Raw genomic sequence first — 14036 nt, forward strand, 5'->3', positions numbered from 1 at the left:
AACTATAACTTTCCTAGTCACTGGAGAAAAATACATAAACTTCTCTCGTTTCTTTCTAATTTTATATGTTTTGTTGTTGGGAGAGTTTCCCTTTGGCTATACGTTTAGTCAAATCTTTCAAATTAAGTCCTGTGAAGTTGCAGGGAAAAAAAGCACATTGAAGCATTCACATTGCAGTTTATTATTTACATTTGCATTTAACCTATTTACATACAGTACATGCTTTTACATTCCAAGAAGCACAACAAACATTGTCTGGAACAACTAAGCCTCATATCAACTGTTTTCATTTAAATGGGATTTATATGCTTTTATTTTGACAACACAAGAAAAACAAAAACAAGAAAAGGAGATAAACCAAGGGTATAGGCTGGACAATGAGCACATTAATACTACAAAGTACAAGTGAAATAAAGGCTGTGGCACATTGTGCTATACAAAGATTTACATTTTTTTTTGTGTCTTGTAGAGCTGACAGGATTTATTTAAAAAGTGTAAGGTGTGAGAAACAAATCAGATCTAAAGATATTTGAGTGCTCACCCACACAGGTGTTTTTAATTCTAGTTAATTAGCCCTCTGCTCAGGTTGAACCTGGGAGGTGCAATGCTAACGAGCTCTAATCTACTAAAAGGTCAAATAAGTGAAAACATCTGTGTAAGTGAAACTTGACTGAACTTTAAAAATGCAGTCAAGATATATTTTAAGTTTAACTGGAGTTCCTGTTAATTTTATTAAAATCATGATGTTCTGGTTGTATGTTCAGCCATTTGATTATTGATCATTTTGACCTGTCTGTCCTATTTTGTGGGTTTTTTTGCACAGACTGCTAAACTGAAAACCAGGTTGAGGGTGGGTGGAGGAAAAAAAGCTACTTGACCTTCAGGACCATATTCATCTCAACTGATATTCAGGCAGTTGAAGAAGAAATGGGATGAAGTTAACTTTATTCAGACTAGCTGAGAAATGTAGGTACTAAACGTTTGTTAATAGTCACTCTCTTAAGGGGTAGGTGCCCAACTCCGGCATCCCAAATCATTTTTGTTAAGGCAGAATCTGTGACTTCAGCCACTTGACAGAGCACACAGACACCAAGCTTTGTGAGTTTATTATTGTTTTACTTGTTAAAAAAAAGAAGTATGTCATCACCTTTGGATTTTGCCTTTTTGCCTTGCCTTGTTCCTTGTTGCAGCTGCGAGGGCGTGGAGATATGGACATAAGTTAAAACAGATGCAGCAGGAGACTTTCTGCACACCTACACAAAGACACACAGTCCTCCTGGTTACATTCAAGACTGAACCTGAGACCTACAGTACGTCTTACAGTACAACAGTAAGTGACCTGTAACCCTAAATTCAGTAGCTGGATATTCATTTAAAGCCAGTAAAGTGACAAGCTTATGGTTAACAATGACTTCAGCACTGAGCTCATAATTTGTTGGATTTTAACTATGGCAAATCATTATTTTACCATTTTTAAATCCCAGTTAGGTTACGGCCTCTCACTTCATTCTGGAGGTCTACAGGATTGATTTGGTGGAGATCATCGAACTAAAAGAGCTTATTGAAACAGCAGCATTGTCATGGTTTAGCTGTGGAAATATGCAGCAATAACCAACACTATATAATGATGATGATGATGGTTTATAGTCAGTTGTTGGCAGCAGCTGTAATAATACGAATGTAAACAGTGACATATGTCTTGTACATTAGCTGCAATAGGTGGAACCCTGGATACATTGGGAATGTACCAGATAATGACCTATTGACTTGATTGATCTTTCTGGGCCTTCCTTATCTCTACATACAATAAGTTGAGAGTTGAATAAATTTCTGTCAGTCAGTTTGAAACCAAACACAACATATTAAAAAGAAATTAAAATAAAACTTTTAATCTTGGCGTATTTCATCCTAACTGGTAGAAATCTCAATAAGGCACACATTACACGCTCTTTCTTTCCCCATTTTACTTCAACAAATAACAGTGCTCGGCAGCCTAGTACATGAATCTGTATGTACAGTATATTACATCATAATGTGAATGACTTATAGTGCAAGCAGGTCAAGTACCTTTACATTAGCCTTTTTAAACAAAGCTGCCCGTTATGTAAGGTTGTGCACTCAGGAGTTATGGTGTGGTTTGCACACGTTGCAGATGGTGCAGAGCTCAAAAGCTGGTCGTCCAAGGAGCCCGTCCTCGGAGTTAACGCCAGTCTTACTTACTCAAGTTGATGGCTTTAGAAGTCTTTCTCCTCCAGAATTGCTGCAGTACAATAAGAGTCCACACCTGTTTCATTCCTCTGCCTCTATATGGATCCACGAGGAGCCATCAAACCTGGAGGACATCAGCAGAAGTTAGCCTCTTGGTGGTTTTGTTTGTTCTAGTTTTGTGATAGGTTTGAGTTTATGTGTAACGTACTTAAAATAAGACCCTGTCTAGATTGAGTTGCAATGATATAAATATTAGACCACCAACATTAAAAATCAAAATGCAAATCATAGCTATAGTAAGTGTACAGATGAAGAGGTGTGTGTGTGTGTGTGTGTGTGTGTGTGTGTGTGTGTGTGTGTGTGTGTGTGTGTGTGTGTGTGTGTGTGTGTGTGTGTGTGTGTGTGTGTGTGTGTGTGTGTGTGTGTGTGTGTGTGTGTGTGTGTGTGTGTGTGCGCGCGCATGCATATAAATCACTTACCCTTGGTGTGTGTGCAGTGTTGTCCATCAGGCTCTGTCTCAGCAAGCTTGTCACCACCTCAAGTTCCTGCTCAGCTTCCCGAATGTTTGGGTCCAGCTGGAGGACTTCCTGGAGGTCACTGCTGGCTGACAGATAGTCCTAGGTTTGGGGTCACATGCAGATATACACACACACACATAGAAGAAGAAAACAAGAGATAATTAGATGCACAAACCCTTCTAATCCAAAATCTTCAAAGAAATGAACCAGCATATTTGTAATCGGGGATGATAGGCACCTGTAAACCTTTATAAGCCAGTGCTCGCCTGTAGAAGGCTTTCTTGTTTCCCGGCTCCAGCTGCAGAGCAGAGTCACAGTCTTGTTTGGCCTCTTTAAAGTGATTCAGCTTCAGGAAGCAAATGGCTCTGGAGGATAGTGAAGAAAAAGAAAGGAGTCAAAAAGTGCAACATGTCAGGATTCTGCTACTGGTAATGATATTAAGGACCAATCTGCTCCATTACTGTTGAAATATCTTATTTTAACAGTAATGGAGGTTAGAGGACAGAAAATCTATATCTTAACTCATTTTTATTAAGTAAGAAATGCTCTTAAAACAAGAGAAAAATTCTGCCAGTGCAGTGACATTATTTCAGTCCACTTCTATAACAACTTGTTTCAAGAATCCTTCTAAAACGAAATACCATTCTGGATTACAGGAATGTGCATTATCTTATCATCAACCTTTAGAAAACCCTTGAAATAAATTGTGATGAAGATTTGAAATCATCTTACTGCACTGGCAGATTTTTCAGCCTCAAAACAGACAAAATTTACTTTTTACAATGTTGAATAATATTTGATCTGGTATCAAGACACCTTCTACCTGTCCAACCTCGATACATCTTTGTTTTATTTATATGCTTCTCTATTATTAATGCCCCAACTAATCAGCTTCTCTATATTTGCAGCCATAGACTGAAATCTTATGATAATATTATTTAACTTAATAAAACTGATAGTGGCTGCCCTTATTCTCATAAGCAAGATTACATTTGATCTTAGCCAAAATGAGATTTAATAGACTGAAGTTGACACCTGGATGATTATGTGGTGCCCTCTACTGTTTAAGAATTAGCATTTTATTACTACCCTCAGCTTTGGGACAGTCCACGTGTCTTTAACATAAAAAATATGTGAACATGTAATCTGGAATCTGGTGCTACCGTTTGACCGAAAACTGGTTGAGAAAAAGGTAAAGATGAGCAAGGGAGTGCTGCTGGAAGACACACACTGCACAGTATTTATTTCCCAGTTTAATTCAGGGATGATTCAACATGTGGAAATTCCCAGATCAAACAGTCCTGCTCAGGGTGTGTGCAAGTAAGGCTTCAAGTTGCACACAGTAGGGTTGTTTCATACCTGTTTGTGTAGAGAGCACATTCGTCAGGTTTTATGGTGAGACATTCACTGTACTTCTCCAGAGCCTCCTGGAACTGGCCCTTCTTGACCAGATCATTGCCTTTCTGTTTCAGTAAAGTAAACTGGGCCTCTTTTCTTCTGACTGTTGACAGAAAAATATAATTTACCCAAAATTCAATACTGAAACAAGTGAAGGAAAATATAGCAATACAAAGTTACTGCTGTTAAGAAAAGTGTCAATGTCCTTGATAGGTCAAAACAAGTGGCAATATGATTGAACTAGATTTCGTTCTTCATTACAGGTTATACATGTCAGGGGCCGACTGTATTAAATGTGTGTTTGTTTGGTGCACAAACTTTTTCAGGAGTGATGAATAAATCTATCTATAAGTCTATCAGCAGCAGTCAGAGGAGATGGGTGAACTCCTGCTTACTGAGCTCTCTGCTGTGCTGAGAAAGCCACTATGTCTAATGACTTGGGGAAAACACACACACACACACACGGGCACTTAAACACATCTATAGGCTTTTCAATACGTACGTACACACACACACACACACACACACACACACACACACACACACATACACACACACACTCCTGGCCTTTATCAGACAACCCAAGTATTGATATAAAGTCTAAATTATTTATCCAGTGAGACAAGACAACTGACTGAACTTGGCGTCAAAGTAATATGTTTGCTGAAAGTTCATTCTTCCTCTGGCTGAGATGTCTGGTTATTGGTACCTGCCACTCTGACAGTAACAATAACTAGCCTGTTATTGGTCAAGACTTTCTATTCCTTTATAACTGAGAGAATAAATTGTTTAATAAAACATGGATTCTAGTTCATTCACCACTGCAAAAATGGAAAATAGAACCATCGTTAGCCTGTTTATGGATCTGAACTGATAAAACCATGCACTAGTGGCATGTGGAATATTTGTCTCTGGAATGAGCCCTTTGCTTTGGCAATGGGAAGCAAGAACAGTTGCAAGAATCAGGAGAGCCATATGATTTTTTTAATTCAGTATCAACAACAGCTCAACCACAGTGCAGCACTCAGTTATCTGTAGCTATTTAAAGCACTTTTGTAAATGAACAATTCATTCTTCAATTCATTTTTTATCTTATCTTTTATCTGCCTCAGTTTGTTTGAATGGATTCTTTTCAACAGTTTATCATATAGAATTTAGGTTTATGTTGTTTTTATCTATGGTTTTATTTTGTGGGTAATTATCTCCTATGCTTTCTTAATCAGCCTTAGTTGATTAAGATGGGAGCATTGTAACTTAACTGAATTACTTAATCACTTAAATGAATTCAAAATACCTACATCCAGTTGATTTTGCATTTATTAACATGGGCTGAGACTGCATTGACTTACTAGCCTGGTTTCAGCCTGAATCCAATATCTAATATAAGAATTAATTATAATAAGAAACACCTTATATTAGGTGGTGAAATCCTATTTTGTCACTGCAAATATGCACAATTTAATATAAGATACAGATTTCTGCAATTCTGACGACCTGTCTACCCAGCAACAGCAATGTGCTATTCTGAGCTCTGCTCTGTCTATGTGCTATAGTCATGAAGTGTTTATGCCTATGTGTGTGTGTGTGTGTGTCTGTATATGATCAGTCTTTTGTCAGTGTAAGGTGTTTGTAAATACAAATAAAGCAATGTTTTTTATAGTGTATGTGTGTGTTTTTATAGCTGTATACAACACTGCATATGTTTAAATATATTTGAATGTATGAAACGTGTGGAGTCTTCTGGTCTGTGTGAGCAGGAGCAGCCTACAGGAAACCTGACCTGGATTGTTCCATTACAGCAGCGCTACACTCTGTGTAGATCACATTCCCCTATGCATTATTGATTGATAGTCCATCCAGACACACACACACACACACACACACACACACACACACACACTGTCTCTCAGCAGGAGTTCCTCACTGAATCCCTGACCGACTTCTGCTTTATGTTTCCATAATTGAAGGGTATAATTTCAAATTTTAACGACCACAATTCATTACGCAATATTTCAAAAATTAAACTATTTGGTCCAGGAAAGAATAATATTAATACATACACATATTTTTATGTAAAAAAAAAAAAAGAGAACACATGTCCTAATTGGATACCACTTTTTGAAAACCATTAAATCACAGTTACACATAGTGATTGCTATAACTGTGCGTGCCGTGTGATGTGCGTGTGCTTGTGAATGATTTACAAAAAAAATAGGAGGCTAAAAAACCTTAACACATTTACATTTAAAATGTGTGTTTATGTAGTTCACATAACTTCTCACTAAGCTCAGAGGAAGTGATTTCATTCACCTTCATCCTGTGCAGCTCTAGCGGCTCGGGCCTGGGCCTGCTCGATGCTGATCGGTTTCTGTCTGTGTTGCACCTGGACGGACAGAGGGACGACCGGGATCTCTGGAAGTTTCTCCCTCCACTCAGGTCCGTCCTGCTCGATCAGCATCTTGGTGATCCTGGAAGTAAACATGGAGAGTGTAAAACATGAACACTTGAATTGCAAAAGGGTTTTAAAAGTGCATGTGTTGTGTTAGTTAGATTAACGCTGCAGCCACTACAGGGTTCGTAGGCTCTACTTTATGAGATGTTACTACTATTCTTCATGGTACTGAACGTGTTGTCTTAACCCACTGTTTAAAAGTGATGTCTTAGGTTTGAATGTTTCACTCAACGTAGATATAATATAAATACATTAAATTAAATAAAGTGCAAGCTGATACCGAATGTGACATTAATCATATGGTTTGGGAAAAACACAACAGCCACTATTGAATGAACCCTGAAAGTGCAATGCCTAAACAGCTCTCATTCTTTCTAAAAGTTACAGCAGCTACATGAGAGCAGCTGTAGTTTGGTATGTTTAGCTAAGCTGAGCTGACCTGTGGACGCTGTCATGAGCCGCCTGCACCCCGGTGTCAATCTGCAGGACAGTCTTATAATCCACGTAGGCCATTCTGTAGCGCTCCAGTGACTCATAGGCCATAGCTCTGCGCAACAGGGGCTTCAAGGAGTAGGGCTGCAGCTCCAAAGCCCTAAGAGGATCAGAGAGACGTAGAGACAGAGGATCAAACCCTCTACACCTGCACACCGTGTCACACGAGTAACTGGGCTGATCTGAAGCTCTCCATTCAAAAACATGTGAGGGATTATTTGTTTTAGACAGAGAGATTCCTGCAGCCTCCTGAACCAACAATGAAAACCAAACCCCGTGCGTCCAAAAGTGCTTTTCCATGGGCGATCTCTATATATGACTCTATAAAAGATTTTGTGGGAAAGCTGAGCAATCTACTGTCTGAGCTTGTAGCTGTGTACTAAGCTGTGACAATCCCACTGAGGGCCTTATGGGCAAATTACAAAGCAAATGTGCTTTTTCAACTAATCCCTCCTGTCTGCTATGGATGCAGTGTATAGAAAAGCATATTTTCATTTATTGTAAGTATTCTATTCTATTTTCTTGTAAAGATGAAGTGCTGTGAATGATGAGTTCAGCTAAACAGAAGGGTCCAAATGATAACTATCCAGGACAGTGTAATCATTAGGATATCCTGTGAAAGGATAATACATTGCCAACTATCACGTAATGTGTTTATAGTTAAGGCTTAATCTAAGGTTAAGCTGATGTCTACCTCCAAAAGTAACTAAACAAGCATTAGAGTGAAATGTTTTAAATTCATTTCAGATAAGTTTTTAGAATAATGCTAATAATGAACTCCATAATGAAATCCACATTATACCTTTCCAAACACAGTTTTCTATCACTTCTGAATGTAAACAGACTAATTACAGCCAGTTGCCTCACATAAGCTCAACTGTTGAAAAACTAAAAATATAAATAACATCAATTTAAAGGTGTTGCAGAGAACTACACATGTGTCAAAATAGTAATATAAAGCTTTTTTGTAACTCAAGGTGGAGCTGAAATCTGATAAACTGTCTCAGGTGATGTCCCTTGAGTCAGTGTAGGTTGGGGCTGAAGACTACAACTTACCAGACCTCTTGGCCCGCTCCTCAACTCTATTAGCATAACACACCCAAATCTCTGCTCCAACTGTCAGCAGGCCAGTTACATTGTGGATAATGTAGGCCCAAGTTTTTACAAGGAACAAGAAAGTATGGAATACAAAAGACATTTTGTACAATGCTAAATCGGTGGAGTACTTTAAATCTGACAAAAACTACACTGAAGTGGATACAAACAAGAAATAAATGTCTGAATGTGCAAATGAACACATACAGCCAGATGCGCACACAGTTCTGACACTGATCACGTACTTGGTGCAGTCCTGTATGCAGTCTGTGCTGTTTCCATCCTTCAGGTAACAGGCAGCTCTGTTGGAGTAGAGAATACACAGGTCTTCTGGACTGTCAATGCCTGCAGGGGAACAACCATAACTCATCTGAAAGAACAGACACTGAAAGAACACTCCAGTCATCTTTGAGCTCAGTATAAAACACGATCAATACAATAGTTTTGCTCCTGTGAAAATAAGATGGTACGCTCAGCGGTTTGGACTGAGAGCTCTAGACCAAAGAGAAATCATGATAACACAAACAGTTCAATTTAAAGTCATTACACTATCCAGAGATGCTGAGGGGGGGTCAATGGTAGACGAGGGCAGGTAGATGAATGGATGTGTTATCAGTCACTCTGGTAGAGTAATTTTCTACTCTGTCCTTTCTCCTCTGAGCCTCCAGTTCACAACCCTCTAGCAGACCATCAGTCAATATATACTGCTTTACTGCCCTTAAAACTACTGTCAGCAGTCTTCATACCCATCTACACTTGTGTGATCTCTCTACAATATTTAAAAAAAAGACATCATGACACATTGTTGTCAGTCAGTCAGTCAGTCAGTCTCAAAGTATCCTTCTGTTAAGTCTACTCAAATCATTTTAAGTCTATCTCCAGTGCTGCAGAAAAAGCAATGACTCTTGCCAACTACGTGAGTAAAAGTTGGCTGAGTGCTCTTTAAGTTGGAGCATGACATTCAATCTTACCTAAAAGCCCCATGCACCAGCACATGACTTCTATCTACGGTCAGTCGCACTGCCTTGCGCCAACACTCGGCTGCATTTACAAGTCAACTCCTCATTTCTCAGATACTGTTTGTGAATGTGTGTAAAAACTAATAGGTAACAGTAATAACTGACAGGTGACATATCTGAAAAGTGACCTGCACTCATCCTGCACTTCAATTATAATGTGGGGTGGAGAGCATGTGCATGCAGAATGGGTAGACAGAGGAAATTATGCAGCATGGCAAGTACTGGCATAATGCATTTATAACTGACATGAGATACTTTGGATTATGGAGCCAAATGACACTGAGTCAATTTCCCTTTCCTTACAATAGCTAATACACAGGTGTTAGAGGTGACATTTTGTCTGTCACTGTGTCATCCATCTGTTGTTCTTTCTACCTCAGTCACTTGTTAGAGAATTAAGTATTTATACTATTTAGATCATTTAAAACTAAGTATGAATAAAGTATAAGGTAAAGTATGCAGCTGCGAAATTAAGCTAAATAATTACTTGATGAATCTATTAGTCGATCAAAACAGCATTAATCAACAATTTTGTTAATTGTCTAAAATAAGATTCCACAAATTCACCGGCCCTAGTTTTTATAAGTCCTCTGTGATTGTAAATGGAATATTTTTTTGGTTGTGGCCTGTTAGTTGGACCAAACAAATATTATGAATACATTAATTTGGGTTTTAGAGAATCATTTCAAACAATTAATTGATTAATATTGTGTATGACAGGTTTTACAATACAGAATTTCTTTTACCAGATATGTCTGAGAGTAAAATATGTTTTGCTACCTAAATTTGTAATCAACAGACACGTTTTTCTTTGAATGAAATTCTGTATCTGAGGTGATCACTCTTGGAAAATAAACAAACAGTTCATATCCTCCCCACCTGCTTCAGCACATCCATCAATGGCCTGGGTATACTTCTCCAAGGCATCTCCAAACTGGCCATGTTTGAAGAGATGGTTTCCCTCATTCTTGAGCCGAGCCAGGTGAGGAGGAAGGGCCCCAGCAGGGGCGTCCAGGTAACTTGTGTCCACTGCATGGCTGTCCTGCTCCTGTTGTCCACCTGCAGGGCTGCTTTCCCTCTGTGTGCCATTGGCCACCCCCTTCTCTGGAGCTCCCTGAGCGTGGGGCTTTTTCACGCTGCCTCCACCCCGGCTTCTCGTCCCGCTCCCTGCTGTGGCCTGATCTAATCTAGCTGCCCCTCCTCCGCTGCCCGAGGGTTTCTCCTGCGTGTTCCCCATAGCTGCACTCCCTCTGCAGTGTGTTCAAACTCTTCCTGCCTCCCTGCCTCTCCCTCAGAGCTGCAGCTACATCTGTGCCTGGCTGGGGATTTCTGATAGACACGCCCCCTGGATGAAACGTCAGAAGTGATGTCACAGAGGGGGGAAGTGCAACAAAGATGCAGTGCTGCAGTAGGACAGCACTGATGGGAGAGCCTCAGATTAGACTTCACAGCAAATGACTCTGGGGAGAGAATGCCTTCTTGTCAATCTGTCTTTTCACTGTAAAATAAAACTTTGGGTTTTTCGATAACCCTTATAACAGAGGACATTTTAACTTATAACAGGAAAAGGACACCCGTAGATAATAAAATGAATTAGCTGCTTCAGTTTCAGCGTCCTTGTAGTGTACATGCTTGCTCACTGTCACCCCATCATGGTTTACTGGACAATTAAATAGAACAGAGCATTGTAAATGTTAAAAATAATAATACCTTTGCTGTTCCTACTATTACTATTACTATCCTGTGAATACAGCCAATTGTTGGGCTGAATCATAAAGCAACATGATGAAACTAATTTGGGCTCTACCTTGTCATGGGTATTTGTCAACGAGATTATTTTTCAATTTTTATAGATTTAAATTTTTTTTTCTATATAGTAGTCAAAAAAGAATTAGGCTACCACTATGATGTCACTTAAAGAACTAGTCCCACACTGTACGCTAATTCTTTCTTGCCAATATTAAGATGTAATAACTGACACTATATTCTCATGTCTTTATGGTAAATCAATCATAGTTGAAGCCAGCAGCTGGTTACCTTAGCCTAGCGTAACGACTGAAAACAGCTGCGTCCAAAAGTGGCTACATTCAGAGCAGACATTTTAACTTGTCTCATATATTAACACGTTACTGATTGTTTGTGTAATCTCTACAAAAACAGCAAACTTCTGTAATAACTACTATTCACAGTTGAGGCCTCTACTGGTTGCCTGGCAACTACTCCCAGCCAAAAAATAGTCTAACAGCACTTATACTGTTAGTCTGTGGTCCAACACATAAAGTAAAAGTTTGCATATCCCCCAGTAAAAGATTAGTTGAACTGTGTTGTGTAGTTTACTTTTTGTCCTAATTTAACATTATATAGTATTAATTAGTTTACTTTTAGAAGGGAAGCGGTTTTACCCTGGTTCGAGCCTTCGTGCTACGCTAAGCTAACTGGCTACAGGTTAGCTTACATTTACCTTACATATCCCTGCATTGAATCCATCTTCTCATCAAACCAATCCTTGTAGGTACAGATTCCACGGGCATGGCTCGCCATCTGGCGACCTGTGTCAGCCACGCATACAACGTTGAAGAGCCAACTCCACGTGAAATGTTTTAGTCCCTTTTAGAGGTCTATCTGTTATTTAGCCTCCTCTCACTGATTTAAATGACGTGGACCAAATAATAGAAACAACTTTCCGTACAAAATGACCAAGAATTGAATCAGCACCTCTCTAAAACAGTTCAACACAAACTGAGACTATATAACTTACCCAAAAAAGAGATAAATTAGTATTTAAAAAGCGAATATTTCTCAATTTGCGTTCCTGTATCTACCTAATTGTTACCATTCAAATATGATAATGAATATGAAAAAAAACAGTGAAAACAGTTAAAGTGAGTAAAAATCATGTTTTTAATAAACCGAAACTTTCATCCATCACTCGAAAAGTCACTCAAAAAAAGAAAAAGAAAAAGTAAAACAGTACTGTTTGTGTTGACATGAAAATGATGGGCTTTGACCATAATTCAGAAGTCTGGAGTCAGGTCTGAAGGTCTATTTATTTACATGGTCATACACTACAAAAATAGCACACAACAATAACAATCATAACAGCTGCTCTCCTCTTCTTCATCTGGCATCAAAGACAACCACTGAAATCAAATAGTCAAGGAATGTATAGGTATCATAGTATTCACTTCAAACATATGGTTTAATAAATATAAAAAATGTTTTCCATCCAAATGTGTGCATTTGTTCAAAACCTTACACATCTGCTCCCTTTTTAATAAATTCTCACAAGGGGTAGTCAGTCAAGAAATGTTCCATATTTTCAGCATGAACATGAAACCACAGTTTATATAACATGGTCTTTGACATGTCTTCTCTATAATCTAAAATCCAAAATCCCCATCATAAAAATTTCGATCCATTGATTTCGAGGTGTGTTATCATTCCAAAATCTGACAGTTATTTCAATCAGATTATCAGTACTGGAAAACAAATTGTAGCTCAATGATAAGTTCCTTGTATGGTTTCACTCTGTCTCTCTCTCACACACATGCAAAGACATTTAAAGGATACATCTCTTTGTTCTCTTCTTGTACATGATCCTGTAGCCGCACTCTCTGCATCGGATTGGATCACGGGCTTTAATTTCATTTTCAGTGTGACATTCTGCAATTAAAGACAGAAAAAATGTAACAAAAAATACCCTTAAATGAAGACTGATACAGTTTGTAGAACTATGTTAAAGAACTCGTCAGTCAACAGAAAATAAATCTGCAACTATTTTGATCCTGAAATATATCCTGAAATCTACTGGTCTACAGACATTTAAACATACCATGTAATGATTGCTTTTGCTAACTCTGTCTCAAATGTGTGAGAGAGGAGGCAAGACGGACTGGTTTAGATTCTTGGGTGACAATTATACAATATTAGCCCTTTACTTGATATGAATTATGTTGTAGACATGATGGACTCTTTGTAGTATCACTTGGAAACGTATGCACTGCACTCTAGATCTGGTTTATATTAAATTGTGGTTTCTTTGGATCCAATGCACTCTAGGCAGAGCTGTGTACATGACACAAATAAAAAGAAATCATTCTATAAAACTGGATTGTATCGACCTCAAGGATCTCTTTTAATGTCGTTAAGTACTAAGTGCCATATGTATAGCACTGATGTATCAGTTCTACTAGAACCGTAGTTATTTTTATAGTATAACGTAAGAGAAACACCCAAGACAGAAGAAGTTGTATTAGTACTAACAGTGATAATAGATGCATTAGAAAACAGGTCTGGTAGTATCGTTAGCTTACGTAACAGTTGTAGTGGCTATAACATTAACACAACAGTAGAAATGCACCTCCACATATGTAGATCATAGGCTGCTGCTTGGGTGGTTGCAAATCTTTCTGTGTATCCATTTTGATCCTTTAAGATAGAGAGAGAGGTGTTAAGATCATCACAACTGTATCGTTTTAGCATGCTAACACAGAAACAGCATGGTGCTGCCGATAGGATTAGCCAAAACCGTCATAACCGGTGGACGTAGTGAACTGCAAAGGTCTTTGAGAAATCTCAAAATGGAGTATGTATATAGTAAATATGAAATACACCGAAGGAATAGAGACAAATAAGAGATCTTACCGTTTAAAGACACTAACTGTTAGCTGTTTACCTCTCTTTTCATCTCACACTGGTGCCTTCGCGCACATGCGTACCACTGTCCAATTGGCCTCAAAGCAAGGTGTATTGTGATTGGTCAGAAGATACTCTGTCATATTTGGCATATTTTTGATTTTACGAATAATACGAATGTATAAAGAATTCCAAAGTATATAATAGCCTTAAAGGTTC

At 38.5% G+C, this 14036-nt stretch overlaps 2 protein-coding genes across 4 annotated transcripts; both read right to left on the minus strand.

The window, feature by feature from the left end:
- Nucleotides 1-157: 157 nt before the first annotated feature.
- spag1a (sperm associated antigen 1a) lies at nucleotides 158-12010 on the minus strand. Of its 3 annotated transcripts, XR_008829955.1 has the most exons (10): nucleotides 11644-11838; nucleotides 10062-10642; nucleotides 8409-8508; nucleotides 7016-7168; nucleotides 6435-6592; nucleotides 4086-4227; nucleotides 2965-3091; nucleotides 2688-2825; nucleotides 2221-2332; nucleotides 158-1253 (listed from the first exon to the last, which is right to left on the minus strand). XR_008829955.1 is itself a non-coding variant. In XM_056400206.1 (9 exons), the coding sequence occupies exons 2-9, from the start codon at nucleotides 10417-10419 to the stop codon at nucleotides 2327-2329; spliced, it is 1182 nt and encodes a 393-aa protein (XP_056256181.1). In that variant the 5' UTR covers nucleotides 10420-10642; nucleotides 11941-12010; the 3' UTR covers nucleotides 158-2326. The 3 variants fall into 3 exon arrangements, 2 of the variants coding, with proteins under 2 accessions (XP_056256181.1, XP_056256180.1); XM_056400206.1 differs by lacking the exon at nucleotides 11644-11838 and adding an exon at nucleotides 11941-12010 and having other exon boundaries at nucleotides 158-2332; XM_056400205.1 differs by having other exon boundaries at nucleotides 158-2332.
- Nucleotides 12011-12210: 200 nt separating this feature from the next.
- Nucleotides 12211-13929, minus strand: polr2k (RNA polymerase II, I and III subunit K). Its single transcript, XM_056400207.1, has 4 exons — nucleotides 13827-13929; nucleotides 13543-13610; nucleotides 12753-12845; nucleotides 12211-12322 (listed from the first exon to the last, which is right to left on the minus strand). The coding sequence occupies exons 2-4, from the start codon at nucleotides 13601-13603 to the stop codon at nucleotides 12300-12302; spliced, it is 177 nt and encodes a 58-aa protein (XP_056256182.1). The 5' UTR covers nucleotides 13604-13610; nucleotides 13827-13929; the 3' UTR covers nucleotides 12211-12299.
- Nucleotides 13930-14036: the final 107 nt, after the last annotated feature.

The sequence above is a fragment of the Seriola aureovittata genome, chromosome 16 (genome assembly GCF_021018895.1).
Source record: "Seriola aureovittata isolate HTS-2021-v1 ecotype China chromosome 16, ASM2101889v1, whole genome shotgun sequence".
NCBI lineage: Eukaryota > Metazoa > Chordata > Actinopteri > Carangiformes > Carangidae > Seriola > Seriola aureovittata.